The sequence below is a fragment of the Pieris napi genome, chromosome 7 (assembly GCF_905475465.1).
Source record: "Pieris napi chromosome 7, ilPieNapi1.2, whole genome shotgun sequence".
Classification (NCBI taxonomy): Eukaryota; Metazoa; Arthropoda; class Insecta; order Lepidoptera; family Pieridae; genus Pieris; species Pieris napi.
In genome coordinates, this window is record NC_062240.1 from 4,613,415 (window position 1) to 4,628,840 (window position 15,426).

Below are 15,426 nucleotides of genomic sequence, written 5' to 3' on the forward strand. Positions count from 1 at the left end.
AAAATATATTGAAACTTGAAGATTCGTAAAAAATAGTCCGAAAAATATAAATAGTTCCCTCAAAGGCCTGCAACACACCCGCTGAAAATGTCTATGGGCTGCGATGACTGCCATTTTTGTCCGTCGCTCAGGCTCGTTTGCCCCCTATAAAAAAAGGAGGCGCTTCATGGGTTTCGCACACAGGCGCTGCCGGGGGTAGGCGCGGCCCTGTTGGAATGAAATAGTCGTTAAAGGTGATATCAGACGGTTCATTTTTTGTTCATTTTCACCTTTCATTCGGTACATTTCACTCGAAATGAAATGTCTGAACAAAAAATGAAACACGAGTGCCGAATGGATTCATTAGTGAACCGATCCAACAGTGTTGGATATTGGCATCCGGTATCTTTCATTCCCACTCCGAATGAATGAGAAATGAACGGTCTGAACACTGAGAGAACGTTCATTCGGATTTGGCCATTTTGTTTAGAGTCCTGTAGCCGACGGACATCACGTTGTGATTGTCTTGTCCTTGGATTGAAAGAAGAAATTTATTTAAAAAAAAAGTAATGTATTTTGATCGTTCCACTTGAACACCATTTTACCGCATGAAAACAATGTAATAACACACAGAAAAAAAAAGTTATAATTTCGTCGACAACGTGATGTCCGTCGGCTACAGGACTCGAAATAAAATGGCCGAATCCGAATGAACGTTCTCTCAGTGTTCAGACCGTTCATTTCTCGTTCATTCGGAGTGGGAATGAAAGATACCGGATGCCAATATCCAACACTGTTGGATCGGTTCACTAATGAATTCATTCGGCACTCGTGTTTCATTTTTTGTTCAGACATTTCATTTCGAGTGAAATGTACCGAATGTAAGGTGAAAATGAACAAAAAATGAACCATCTGATATCACCTTTAGAAAGAGAAAACTTAAGAATGTCACTATACACACGGCCAATACTGTTGTTACTAACTTGACGAAATGGAAACAATAACCTTTTTAATGTCATTGACAGATACGTCACTAAAATAACTTGAGAAAATTAGGCGTAGGTAAATTGATGAGAAAATTAAGTACTGGCTTTCTTAAGAACATTACATACAAAGGATTGATTAGAAAATAATTGTTTAGAATCAAAATTATATGTTTTGGGATAGATTTCTTTACCAATATATGAAATTAAACGCACATATATACATGATAAGAAATAAAACATCGTTATTATCTATCAACAGCCTTTATTCTTTCAATCGTTTGACATTTACCTAACAATTGCATCATTTCCGCGACACTCGGCCCTTCACTCAACCCACTTAAAACGGATCTGAGCATTTTCATCAATTCCGGAAATTTCACACTATTCTTCGAAGAAATTTCTCGTAACCGCTCCTTAATTGAGTTTTCATTAAATTCTTCTAAATTTTCCAAATTTTCAACAACATCATGCAATAAAATTTTATCGACTTCGCTTTTGTTTGACGGTAGAATCCATAAAAAGCCAAATTTGTTTGAAACCAAATCTTCTATTTTGTTGATTCTTGAAGTCGCCCATAGTAAAACACTTCTAATGTGGTCATCAGTAATATTCAGCTTTTCTGTTTTATATTTTTCTTTAATTAATAATTGAAGTTTAGCCACTAATTGTGATGATAGAATCGGGTCTTGTATTTGCCGTTTTATTTCTAACCTATTACACTCTTGTAATAAATCCGGATTAAGCCGGCTCGGATGTGCAGATATTTTGTCGATCTGAAACTATTTTAATAGAATTATACATTAGTTATACATTCAAGTAATCAAGCCTTTATCAATTTATCTAATTAATAATCTTATTTTTTCGATTCTAGTGATCAAGAGCGTCATCAGCCAATTGTCAATGGGGGGCAGGAGGATGGAAAAATAAAAATGATTTAAATTGAAAACTTCAACATGATCTTAACTGTACAATAAACATGTAAACATAATAAATACTATCTCTAGGAGGGGACAATTGCTCCTACCTTTGCCAATACCCTCCCACCCCCTGACAACTCCCTTGGCAGAGATTTAACTAGATTTTTAAATGTTAAAAGATACTATTAAAAAGGTCAAAAATTTATTAAATTAGGAATTAACAAAATCAATGTTTCCTGCATAAATCATTTACAATTTATTTTACTATATATTTATTTTATTGTGCAAAAGTTTAAAAAAACACAGTAAATCCTACCTCCTGTGCTAACTCGTCCATAGTTTTCAGTCTAACCCCTTCCCCGGGCACATGCTGGAAGCCACCACCCGACAATGATATGAAATTCACCAGGGCCAGCGGGTAGACTCCTAGAAACCAACCTTAGTATTTAATAAGTAATTATTTGGAATCTTAAGAATATAGCTAAACTATTTGTTTGCAAGGTTTTTAACTAAGTTCTGATCATCTGGAAAGCAGAAATTATTTTATGGTTGTCATAAACATCGCCCCGAGTAACATTATAATAAAATACCTGTTCCTACTATTTTATGAAGAAAATAATAATAATGGAGTCCATTATTAACATCCAGCTCTTTTGGTAGAAGAGCACCAGCCGATCATTGACCGTCAGTACAGTTTTCACTGTGGTCGTTCACCAGGTGATCTTTTAGTATACCTCACTCGCAGATGGGTTGATGCGATTGAGTCCAAAGGGGATTCGTTATGTCCAAGCTGAGCGCCTCGGTCGCCTTCGATGAGGTATAGCACAAGGCAATCACAATTATCTAAATGGCGGAGTTCTTTAAGTACTCTCCCTAACACTGTTCCTTTATTATATAACAGGGGGCAAACGGGCAAGAGGCTCATCTGATGTTAAAGAGATATAGCATTCCACGAGCACTCACTTTACCAGAAGTCTCGCAGGTGCGTTGCCGGCATTTAAGAATGAAGGACTCTAAGTCGAATTCGGAAATACTTCAGCGGGCAGCTGGTTCCACAGTGGTGCTGCGCGGCACAGTGGTGGCCACAGTGGTGCTCTGTGGAACGACGGACGTCAAGGTAATACACCCGTATTACGTTGACGTCGTTCATGCACGTGAATCGTTACGACTTAGGGGGCGTTCAAGTATTACGTCACGCAATTTTTGGAGATTATTGACCCCCTCCCCCTCCCCGTGTAACGCACCGTAACGTTTTTCTCTACCCAATAGTAAAACGTTTAGTGACCATCCAGCTAGCTAAGTTACCATTATGTGCTGTAAAGTCGAAAATAATATTAACAATAACGCGTAATGCAATCCCCGCCCTGCATCGTAACGTTTTACAAAAAGACCCATCATGGTGTCCATAGGCGTCTGCTCGTTTGCCTCATATCCCAGCAAAAACAAATAAAGCAAGATGTGTAAACAACATTTACCTTTATCTTTATAATCTTCGACACGAACATCGTTTTGTCTTTTACTTAATTTAGTTCCGTCACTATTCACGATAAGTGGCAAATGACCGAATTGTGGCGGTGTCCATCCAAATGCTCTGAAATACATTATGATAAAAAAATATTATATGTTATATTAATGAATATGTTTGATTTTCTCCATATATATCCATATATCTCTTATATTATAAATATTTGGTACAATATTACGAAACATGAATTATGACTTACTATATTATTACTATGGTATTTATAGTTTGACGGTACAACTAGCTTTGATTTTTGAAATATTCTACTATACTGAAACAATTTCAAGCAAAATTGGGGTGTGTATAATTTTTTAATAACATTCATTCATTTTTTTCATTATTAATATTGAAAGCAAGCAAGTATCAACCATGTTAAAGATATAACTTTTTTAAATTAAGTACTTAAGATACTCATAGACAAAAAGCCTTAGGGGTTCTAGTTAATAAAGTTTTATTATTTAATTTCACGATATGTAAACCAAATACTATTTCTCAATAACATACCTATAAATAAGTAAATGTTTAGTAGTTGATATCTGCCATTCCACACCGCGCAGCACATGCGTAATATCCATTAAATGATCATCAACAACATTTGCAAAGTGATAGGTTGGATAACCATCAGTTTTTACAAGGACTGGATCACCTTCTACTAATGATACATCATAAGCTATAGCACCAAATATAAGATCGTCAAATGATAGGCAATCAGAAGACAGCTGCAACAATAAAAAAAAATACCTTATTTTAAGGCCAACAGTTAACTTTTTTGAATACACACGCAGTTTGTGTGTGTGTGGAATAAAGGCCAAACATAATATAAGAGTACAATAGCTAGATACTGAGTATTAACATTATAGATAAAGCTCCAAAACCTCTTGGTGTGTCCATGACAGTATGGGTTAAAAACAGAATCCTTTAGATTTTTGAAGTTATACTTCTTTAGGCGCGTTATGAAAATTTGATGAGAGTGAAATTTTACGATGCGCGCGCACCTATGACACAAAATTCGGAGTGTGATTATAGCGTGCGCAATCTACAAAAGAAATAGAATATAAGCTAACTTCACGCATATTCTATTTCTTAGCTTAGCAGCTTAACAAGAATTTTGAATATCCATGACAATTGACATCTGACATTGACATTTACCTTTTAAACAAATATAGGAGTTTGAATTATTGTTTAAAATAAAAGATTATCTATGTATCTAGTTATTTTCATTATACAAGTGCGAATTGTATATGTGCGTCTGAATTATAATCAGAAGTGATTTAAATTTAATATCTAAATCAAAACTAATTAATATGATAAAATATTTGTGAAAAAACTGTGCCAACCTTCCTGAGTGCTTCAATACAATTGAGGTTAACTATCCGTAGGTATTATCGAGTATTATTGTTGATTAAAACTGAAACATGAACCATTATTCATTGCTTATGTTTATTGCGTTTGTTACAGCAACGTTTTAGAAATATTCTATATATCAATAATTGAGAACAAAGATTTAAGCACGAATACTAATAAGGAGAAAATGAAGGCTTGGAGCGATATAACAGAGAAGTAAACATTTTAATAAGTACCTGCATCTCAAAAAAATGACCACATTATTTAATCAAAACATGTAATTTTTCAGATTTAATCTAGCAAATATAAGGACAAGAGACAAAAAACAATTGATGAATCAGTGGAAGTGCACTAAATTGAATAAAAAAAAAGAGTTGTCATCTTATCGCCGTGAAACATCTAAAACTGGAGGTGGAACAAAGCCACCATCACCTTCTCGAGACACAATGGATATGGCAGAGATGATACCGCAACGGTTTGAAGTAGATTTCAATGAATTAGATTGTGATGGTGTCGAGGTAGGAATGTTAATTATAAATATGATGTATGGTGATGTTCAAGGTTCAACCTTTCAAGCATAGGCATATGCTCACAACAGTACTTTATTCCCCTACAGGTAGTTAGAGATATTGTAATATGTACCTCAAAACAACCATGTTGCACTTGTAGTACCGAAACTCTGTCCAGCCAGAAGTGAGCCCATTCCCACTTATAATGGACAGTGGGTATAATACACCTTAATACCTGAGTGCGAACCACTCACCATGATACTTAAATTAATAGATGTTATTTATATATTTCAGGATATTACAAATAAAATCATTTTGGAAACAATTGATATCCCAAAAGCAAATAAAGCCAACAATGACAAGGTAATAAATCAGTTTTGACATAACTTGAATACTAAAAAAGCCAAACAAAGGTGTGCACAACAGTGACAACATAACTTAACAATTTCATTATTTTGTAGGATTAAAGAAAGGTTAAAGAAAATCATGTCGAACTGAACAACAAGAATCCCCAAACAACTCCAAAGAAACCTACAAGGAAGACACCGGTATTATATTTAAATTATCTCTATCTCTAAATAGAATAAAAGAAAGTTGCTATCCAGGTCTGTAGCATGTGCTACAAATTATATTATTAACACATTTATATAATTATATTAATATAAATGCGTTAAAAAATTTATAATATGAATTATAAAAAAATTTAAGTTTTGCATGGACAGAGCTTAAATTAATATTCTCTTATTTGTTGCAGAAAGCAAGTAGTAGTTTTAGTTTTGGAGAAGCCTCGTAGATGCACAACCAAGTAATGATTAATTTAAAATTACAAACCGAAATTCTGATGAAGACAGTCACTTAAAAATAAATAGTATAATGAAATAAAAATGTTTTAAAGATAAATAGTGTTTTATTTGTTTAATGTAAGAGAATAATAATAAATATTTATTTAATTAATTTTTCAAATGTAAACTGAACTTTATTGACTTTAATGACTCCTTTTCCAGTCTTTGATTATTTAATTGTAATTAATTATTTGCATGCAATCAAAAACTATTTTTAATAATGCCAAAGAAGTATAACTTCTTACGCGCGTACATAAGTACACGCACCCTTTTTTTTTTATTCTTGGATTACCAACTTTTAGTCAGCCAACCTGATTGCTTACTTGTCAACAACATATTGGATATAATATGACATAGGGAGCGATCAGCGGGAGTTAAGTATTACGTAACGAAACACGGGGGTCCTCTTGTAAATTGTTACGATGTGGGGCGGGGATTAAATTACGCCTTATTATTAATATTATTTTGGACTTTCCAGTACTTTCCACCACATAATGGTAACTTTTAGATATAAAGAGTCACGAAACATTTTACTATTGGGTACAGAAAAACGTTACGGCGCGTTACATGGGGGGGGTCAATCATCTCCAAAAATTGTGTGATGTAATACTTGAACGCTCCCATACTGGAGACATTGACCAATGAGTTACAGAAATTCAGCCAGTCATAAGTATGTTAAACAACTGATATAATGCTTGTCTAGCCTGAGAGTACATTTTACTAGGAATACAATTATGTTAATAAGATACAAACCTTGAACCTAATGCAATAAGGAGTTCCTGATTTTATTTTCTCATTGACTACTTCGACTGGCAAATTCCTGCATTTGTTATCATATTTAGGAACCTGTTGGCTTTTCACAGCATTCTGTCTTAAAATATTCAATCTCCGCTCAGTACAAAAACATCTGTATGCCGATCCATTGTCCAATAGCTTTTTAATATATTCTCTGAAGTTATTGAAACATTTATTTAATTATATTATAAGCTTTTCAAAATTAATAAAATATTTTTATAAATCAACAAAACATTAACCTAAATTGGCAAAAAAATAACAATTAAATCTATTTTAACCCTATAACAATTTTGTATTTTATCTAGAAGTTAAAAACAGTTTCTTAAGTTATGTTCATAATAAGAAATTAAATTTATTTACAATGGAACAAAATTTAAACATCAATATAACAGTATAGTGGTATATAGATCAATATACTATTTATTAGATAAAAATAAACACATTAAGTAGTGACTTACAGTTAATAACTTACTGATATATATGTAAGCGTTTGCTTTGAATATAAGGTCCATATTTTCCACCCTGCTTCGGACCCTCATTGCATTCTATGCCTGCCCAAGCTAAATCTTGAATGAGTGCCTCTATGGACCCATCTACCATTCTACTTTGATCTGTATCCTCTATTCGTAAAACAAAAGCACCACGTCGAGACTTGGCAAATAAATTATTATATAAAGCTGTTCGTAAACCCCCTAGATGCAAATATCCCGTAGGACTGGGAGCGAATCTGACTCTTGGAACTAGTGTCTTTATGCTTCTACTACCATTTCGTTTAGCCAAAGAAAGATGAAATCCTTTGAATGTAGTAGACCCGACACCCCACATATTTGTATTATACTAAACAACTAAATACTTAACATATAAAAACATTGCACGATAAAACAGCTATAGAATTAAAAAAACAATAACTCTCTCAACTGTGAATTATTTCTTCTCAGATTTTATCATTTTAGGCATTTGAAATTTGAATCACATTATCACAGAACACTATTACGTGTAGCGAAGATTAGAAGTTAGAACAATTTGAGATGTATCATGTATTCAGTATAGTCCATTTTGGCCTAGCAGTAGCTGTAGCAGCTTCGTCAGATTTTATTTGACAGCTAGCGCAAACACTAGAATATAAAACAATCAGCATAGATTCATATTACTTCAGTACCTAAAACTTTAAGTTCAGATTTTTTGGATGTAAGCTTAATAGGATTTGTGTTACAGAACTTCCTTTTTTTTTGGATAAAAATGAAGTCTCTTTTACGTCATGTACACACATTACGTAAAAATTCCAAATTCCAATAATTTTTACAGATAATATAAATAGATAATGATTAATGTCGGATTTTAACAATTGACAGCTGAAAAATGTAAAAAAAATATTTCATGATTGTTATTTCGCCTCCGATGTCGAAACAATAGCAAATTTGGTGAAAGTTTTAGTTATTTTTAACGAAAGTTCAGCAAAAATGGTTGGTATTTGTAAAATTGTGATGGTTTGTCTAACGCTGTTTAAATAAATGCTATTTTCACTTCAATATAGCAAAATAGAGTTGACAGCTAACATAATAATAAGGTTATGACATTGTATGTATTACGTTTTCTTTTCAGAATAAATTGAAATCATCACAGAGGGACAAAGTTAAAAAATTTGTAGCTTTCACGCAAACGACCGAGAGTACCGCGATATATTGCCTTTCTCAAAATGACTGGAAATTAGACTTGGCTAGCGACAATTATTTTCAAAACCCCGACGCTTATTACAAAGATTCTGGTAAAGCATCAGTGGACAGAAAGAAGGTTGACCAGTTATTTAATAAATACCGAGATCATCATGAGAATGATAAAATTACCGTTGATGGTGTTATGAAGTTCCTAGAAGACTTAAACTTAAGCCCTGAATCCATAATAGTTCTTATTATTGCTTGGAAATGTAAAGCAGCTATTCAATGTGAATTTACAAAAGAAGAATTTACCATGGGTCTTATAGAGCTTAGTGTTGATAGCATAGACAAATTAAAAGTAAAGTTACCATTGCTTGATATGGAACTTAAAGATCCAAACAAATTTAAGGATTTTTATCATTTTACTTTCAATTATGCAAAGAATCCCGGCCAAAAAGGATTAGAATTAGAAATGGCGATAGCTTATTGGAATATTGTACTCAAAGGAAGATTTAAATTTCTTGATGCTTGGTGTAAATTTCTTGTGGTTTGTATATATTTTGTTTTTAATGCATTGATTAAACTTTCTGCATAGGATGCAATAAAAATAGCTAAATATAATTTGAGAAAAATGAACTCACCATGTTGTGTAATTTCTATAAAGAATATGAGCATTAAATATATGTGTATAGTGATTGATTAAATAAACAGTAATTGCATTGGGATTTTTAGGATCACCACAAAAGATCTATACCAAAAGACACATGGAATCTCCTTCTTGACTTTGCAACACAAATTGATGATGGAATGAGTAATTATGATGCTGAGGGAGCTTGGCCAGTTCTTATTGATGATTTTGTTGAGTGGTGTCAAAAACAGGGACTTACAGCTGATGGTGTTAAATCTATTGAACCAGTGTCTGGCTAGCTGTTACTTCAATGGCAGGACGAAGCAGTTAGTCATGCTGATGAAAGGTGCAACTTGGTCAGAAAACTCCATTCATATGTTTGTTCTCTGTTGTCATGCTTCGTTCTGTACAGTTTTGAACTATGCACTGTTGAATGGATTGCAATCATAATTGTTTTTGACTTATGTAGCTGACCATATTACTTGACAGTCTATTTGGTATACCTGTATATAGTTTCATGTTCGTCCATACACACCAGAGTAATAACATTTTCCATATAGTAGGATTTAAAATTTTTCACAAAGAAACTTATTACACTAAATAATCTGTAAACTGTAAAGCTTTTAAATTAAGATGTAAATATGTATATAACAATGATAATAGTTTGCAGTAAATCTAAATGTTTTCCCATATTATTTTGTTGACAGTTTTAATGTGAGTTTCATTTTAATATATTAATGACTTGGTCTCTTTGATTTTGTACACAATAATTCCAGACATTTTATTAAAATAATTATCCAACAAAGTTTTGTTATAAATTTAAAAACAATGTTATACTGAAAAACTTCCTTTATAAAAATTAGATGCAAAATTAAACAGCATTATTGTTTTCACAAGTGTTAATATCATTAGATATTGAGAATAGGGATATCAGCATTTAGAATAATAAAATCATTTTTGGTACTTAGTTTATTTAATATGTACAAAGCGTTAAATTTATGTATGGACTATGGAGTAATAATAAATTGTTGAAGAAAACTCAAAGTTTTATTTTCATACTTGTGCTAGTATTAAAGATATCACGTAATAAAATTGCGGTTCACGGAGAAGCACGTCCTTGCTGGAGGCACCTTGTCCCTTGAGGATTTCTAATAAAAAAAAACCCACAGAGTACAGTTCATTAAAAAGGAGCAAAAATCTTTTAGGTCTGTTTTTTAGACTGACAATGTCAATTTGACATTATGTCTGGACAAAGATATCTATGGATTAAGATTCTAGATTTTACAAGTTAAAATATCTGCCGATCAATTTTATTGCAGAAGTCATTAAGTTTACGTAAATATTTTGTTATAAACTCATCAACTCACTTAACTAAAATTATTATGTCTATTCGACTTGGGGGTGCTTTAAAAGAGCTGAGAATTCACTTATGCCAAACAAGTCCTCACTCGGCTGGTGTAAGGTAAATTGGTTACATAAACATATTTTTTTTGTAGCTCGGACCTAACAGTTTACATTGTTTAATCAAATGTATGTTGCTATTTCTAAAGTACTATCAGAATGTTTGTTTACAGGGAATTCATAAGTAAAAACTATGTTAACATAAAGAAAGAGAATCCTACTTTTCCAATTCTTATTAGAGAGTGCAATGGAATACAACCTCGTATTTGGGCTCGATATGGTATGTTACAAAATCATCTGTTTTCTAATTTTGCTATCTTCTGTCACATGCCATTACACGAATTGCAGCTAGATTCACCATTTTTGACTATGGGCTCATTGGAGCTTTTAGAAAGCATCAATATCATCATCAGCATAACAGTATAAAAATGACTTTAGCTTTAAAGTAAACAAAAATTTTCAGATAGAGGCTGTGAAGCAAGTGAGTCACTATGTGGCCTAACCAGTGATCAAGTTAGGAATGTGATTTTTAAACTGATTCGACTTTAACATGGTTTTTATAATTCCTCTTATGTTATTAGAGTAGCAAAGGGGTAAAAATTTTAGATGATTTATAGAAATAATTTTGTAGATAGTGTTAAATATGTATAGTATATACATTTCTGGATATAAATGTAATATATTTATTTTCAGATAAAGGCGCTGAGCGTAGTGCACCTCTAACAAACCTATCTGCCAGTGATATTTTAGCTGCAGTTAAGCAATTTGTAAAGTAAATTATTTAAAATTTATCATGTAGTTAATTATTTTATTTATAAATAAAAAATACACTAGCTTACATTTATTTAATTGTCATAAACCAAGCTGGCACTTAGATAAATATTTTACTTATAAATGACCTGTACAAAGTGTAACAGTCCATTACTGTTATAAACCCTCATCATAATAGATTATTTGTTATAATTAAAGCTATAATAAAATTCTTGAACTCATAATTTAATAATAACACTAAATGACTAAAAAATCTATAATTCTTAGATGATGTACTTGTAAGTATAAGAGGTTTTTGTTCACTAGTTCTTATTAAGTTTTACTATCATATTTCTTATATTTTATTATGTAAACTTAACAATAAAATGTAAACAATTAAAAATCTTTGTACAAACAACAGCATAAATGTGGGCTTTGATTATATTTGTGGTTTGTGCAATAAAATAATAAACATCAAAGTACCACATGTAGTATAACTTAAATATATGATAGATGTTGGTTAAAAAACAAAATATAATCTTAAATTTAGGCACAGACAAGCAACGAGTATAGGACAACTTAAGTATTTTCATATAGATTAATCAAGATTATAGTAAAGAAATGGAAGACAATGTCACAAATGTAAAACTATTTCATGCAATACTACTTAAATTAAATTCACTTAAAAGGGGGCAACCCAAATATTTCAGGTTGGAATTTTGCAAGTGTTGGTAATACTATTGTTGCATGTGTTGTTAACATTTTGTTTAAGTGTGGGTCAGGAACCATCACTACTTGCATCCCGGCCGATATACCAGCTGTTACACCATGAGGAGAGTCTTCAAATACTAAGCACTGAAAAATAAAATAAATTTTAATTGCTGTGTTAATGTCTTCAATATATGTAGTATATATTCAGTCCAGAAGCTCTACATTGTAAAACTCTTTCAAAATTGCTTTACTATTACAATATAGTGTTATTATAATATATTTAGGAATTAATACTTTAAAAAAATTGGTAGCATAGAAATGTGAGCATAAATCACATGTCATGTTATTTAATGGTTAAAATTTTTTGGCAACATAACATATTGGCATTGTTTGGTAATAGATTTATTGCCATTTATTTTTAACAGTTGTACACTACACCATCTCAAAATGTTTTATACTTTATATAAATTAAATGTCTCTTACTTTACTAGGATCAGGCTTATCTGGAAATCTTGAAGCTGCTACTAAGAATATATCAGGATGTGGCTTCCCAAACTTCACTTCTCTATCTGTACTGCCCATCACCATGTGATTGAAATAACTAAACAATTCTTTATAACTGGCAATCTTAGTGTCAACTGATCGGGCACTAGATGATGTGGCTAAGGCAAATGGCACTTTTGATGAGTGTAAATGACGAATTAATCTTTCAGCCCCTGCAAGATATTCATTAATTGATAATTTTCCATCTTGTTGGACTGCCTAAAGCACAAGTAGGACATTTTAATAGTATTTTCTATATTGATTAACACATATTACACATTTAAATAATTTTTTATAAGGTGAAACTATTAGTTTCTGAGTTTTTTTTAAGAAGTTAAAAATGAACAAGTCCATATGTATCATCAACTTATAATTTTGGTCATAAGATAAGATAATTGAATATCAATTGCAACTGAAAAAGTTTATTCACTTAAATTAAACTTACTCCTAAAAATATTATGATGATGTAGGCAATATATTTTATTATATAATTATGATAAGTCTACATGAATTTAGTCTATATACTGTAAATTATATATAATCCAATCCTGTATACGATTTACAATGTTTAAAAGGTACAAACCATCCAATAATGGAGCATTGGCCAACATAGTATCGCCTAAAACTAATAATTGATCTCTGAATTCTTTAGGAGAAATTGGGAGCTTCAATTCTTTGCAGAGAATTTCTGAGAGCCTTTGTTCTGTTCCACCAAGAACTTTCATCATTAACTCGTCGGTATATTGATGGCCATAATTAGCACATAGTTGGGTTATCATCTTTTTATACACTTGTTCAGTATCTGAAACAAAATTATCGAAAAAGCAATGAAGCATGATAGAAAAGATTTTTTAAATTGTAACACATTACATGCTTAATATCCTATTTAAATTAACATAAGGTATTATTATTATTATAATGTAATATTTTAAAGGTGAAGATTACATAAATTTAATCTTACCAATGAAAGGAACATAAAAGGTTGGAGGCTAAGCATAGTTTTATCTTACCTAATAATAGACCATCCATATCAAATATACAATGGGTAACTTGTCTTACATTTTTAGTAGATAAAAACCTCCTTCCAAAACTATTAGACACGGTTTTTAAAAGAAGAATTCTCATTTTCGCGCCGTCTTCAGTCTTAATGGGTTATATAAATGAGTAACAGAAGAGTTCGACGATTAGCAACTCCACAAAGTAAAGGTTTATTTATTTTTACTTTAGTATTTAAGCATCTCTAGTATTGAATAGAGATAACATTAATGGCTAAATATTTTTATTTCATACAATTGACAGCTGTGCAATGTGCACCGGCTGTTTTAACACAAGTAATAAAAATAATAAATTAGCCTTAATATTTCTGAAACCTCAATTCAGCCTTCGAGGTTTAATTCTAAATATGTCAAACAAAAGTCAACCATCAGTCATAGTTTGAATTTGAGAAATACAACTGATTATTTTGACATATGACAGTATTTGAATCTGTCAACGTTACCTATTATTTTTCCACCAAAGAGATGTGCAACATAAACTTTTGCTAATGGTTTCACTCGAGCTGAATTTTATATTAATCGAACTTAAACTTCCTTTATCCAGGACAAAATTAGATAAAAGTATAATTTGATGTTTGATATAGTTAATAGGCTGATTCATTAGACAATGTGTGGAACTTTTTAATACTTAAGATTTAATCTGATTTATAATTCACTCATAGTTTATAATTAGCTATGTACATATTTAGTCATCTGAACGGCAATTCTGTAATATCTTATCAGTCTGCCAAAAAGTACACGTTTTTGTTTTAATATGTATACATTATTTTCACAATAAACTACGTATTGATCGAGTTATTGGTTCGATTAATGATTATAGCAGCAGTGACAAACTGACTAGCGACTAGTCGATAACGATACTTGATAGTGTTGTAGCGTGCTTGATGCTTCATTTTGGTGTACGCTTACGCAGTCGGGCTGCGGCCGTCATGGATCGCAGTTAATTTGTCGGGGCCTGTTTAATGGCATGTTTACTGTCCAAAGTTTTTAAATTGTATTCTATTATAATTTTAAAAAGCATTTAGTGAAATAAGTTGAGCTTTTTTTATAATTATCATATTAAATGAAGAACATGGCTGTGAGCGTGTGTTGTTGTGTGAAATTGTCACCTAACAAAAAATCGATTTTTGGTTTCGGTATGCAGACCCAAATATTGTATTTTGTATTGTTTGCTGGATTTTTGGTGACCCTTAGCACTGCGGACACGGAAATTTCATGTGCAAATGTGAAAAATATTTTTGAGAAAAAAGGAATGTTATCGATGATTGATTTGCAAGAAAAACCAAATTCAGGTAAGAGCAAGAAATAAGAATCACGCGCTCCTAAATGATTATTATTGACCTGATAAAATCGGCTCATTTATCAACCAATATGATATTATAATTTATGAATCATTTAATGGCACGTGAAGGTAAATATTTAAATGGTCTAGCTCAGATATTTTTTTAAATATCTAATATAAAAAATATATAGTGCAACAAAAGAAGGAAGGTTACTACCGTGTTAATATTTAAACAATGATATTCGATGCACATAAACAATACAGTAAAAACCTTTTTGGTAGGTAGTTATTACTGGTTCACATCAAAGGCGATTCGTGCCGACAACCGTTCTTTCTACCTGAGGCTCAATCTTAGTTATGCAGCTTTTTATTATCTTGGTTCCTACATTATAAAGATTGCAATTTTTATGAATATCGCAAGCAATCAGTTAATTGTTAAATTATCATCGAATCGACTGTTGACATGAATAATTATGCGTACCAGGGGCAGAGAAATTATATAAAATG

At 31.7% G+C, this 15,426-nt stretch overlaps 5 protein-coding genes across 5 annotated transcripts in view; 3 read left to right on the forward strand and 2 right to left on the reverse strand.

Moving 5' to 3' along the window:
- Nucleotides 1-1,195: 1,195 nt before the first annotated feature.
- Nucleotides 1,196-7,848, reverse strand: LOC125050865 (probable glutamate--tRNA ligase, mitochondrial). Its single transcript, XM_047650929.1, has 6 exons — nucleotides 7,367-7,848; nucleotides 6,853-7,048; nucleotides 3,909-4,123; nucleotides 3,358-3,473; nucleotides 2,199-2,308; nucleotides 1,196-1,744 (listed from the first exon to the last, which is right to left on the reverse strand). The coding sequence occupies exons 1-6, from the start codon at nucleotides 7,717-7,719 to the stop codon at nucleotides 1,211-1,213; spliced, it is 1,524 nt and encodes a 507-aa protein (XP_047506885.1). The 5' UTR covers nucleotides 7,720-7,848; the 3' UTR covers nucleotides 1,196-1,210.
- A 372-nt stretch (nucleotides 7,849-8,220) lies between these two features.
- Nucleotides 8,221-9,982, forward strand: LOC125050866 (DCN1-like protein 1). The gene is made up of 3 exons (XM_047650930.1): nucleotides 8,221-8,357; nucleotides 8,497-9,096; nucleotides 9,282-9,982. The coding sequence occupies exons 1-3, from the start codon at nucleotides 8,355-8,357 to the stop codon at nucleotides 9,474-9,476; spliced, it is 798 nt and encodes a 265-aa protein (XP_047506886.1). The 5' UTR covers nucleotides 8,221-8,354; the 3' UTR covers nucleotides 9,477-9,982.
- A 440-nt stretch (nucleotides 9,983-10,422) lies between these two features.
- LOC125050868 (NADH dehydrogenase [ubiquinone] 1 alpha subcomplex subunit 2) lies at nucleotides 10,423-11,416 on the forward strand. The gene is made up of 4 exons (XM_047650932.1): nucleotides 10,423-10,639; nucleotides 10,752-10,858; nucleotides 11,042-11,059; nucleotides 11,272-11,416. The coding sequence occupies exons 1-4, from the start codon at nucleotides 10,560-10,562 to the stop codon at nucleotides 11,352-11,354; spliced, it is 288 nt and encodes a 95-aa protein (XP_047506888.1). The 5' UTR covers nucleotides 10,423-10,559; the 3' UTR covers nucleotides 11,355-11,416.
- Nucleotides 11,410-13,969, reverse strand: LOC125050867 (probable pseudouridine-5'-phosphatase). The gene is made up of 4 exons (XM_047650931.1): nucleotides 13,593-13,969; nucleotides 13,166-13,384; nucleotides 12,523-12,755; nucleotides 11,410-12,183 (listed from the first exon to the last, which is right to left on the reverse strand). Exons 1-4 carry the CDS (start codon nucleotides 13,705-13,707, stop codon nucleotides 12,007-12,009), a joined length of 744 nt encoding a protein of 247 aa, XP_047506887.1. The 5' UTR covers nucleotides 13,708-13,969; the 3' UTR covers nucleotides 11,410-12,006.
- Nucleotides 13,970-14,513: 544 nt separating this feature from the next.
- Nucleotides 14,514-15,426, forward strand: part of LOC125051163 (glypican-6) — an 82,581-nt gene continuing 81,668 nt past the window's right edge. The window contains exon 1 of the mRNA XM_047651336.1: nucleotides 14,514-14,929. Coding sequence (XP_047507292.1) covers nucleotides 14,701-14,929 — 229 coding nt within the window. The 5' untranslated portion in view covers nucleotides 14,514-14,700. The remainder of the gene's footprint in view (nucleotides 14,930-15,426) is intronic.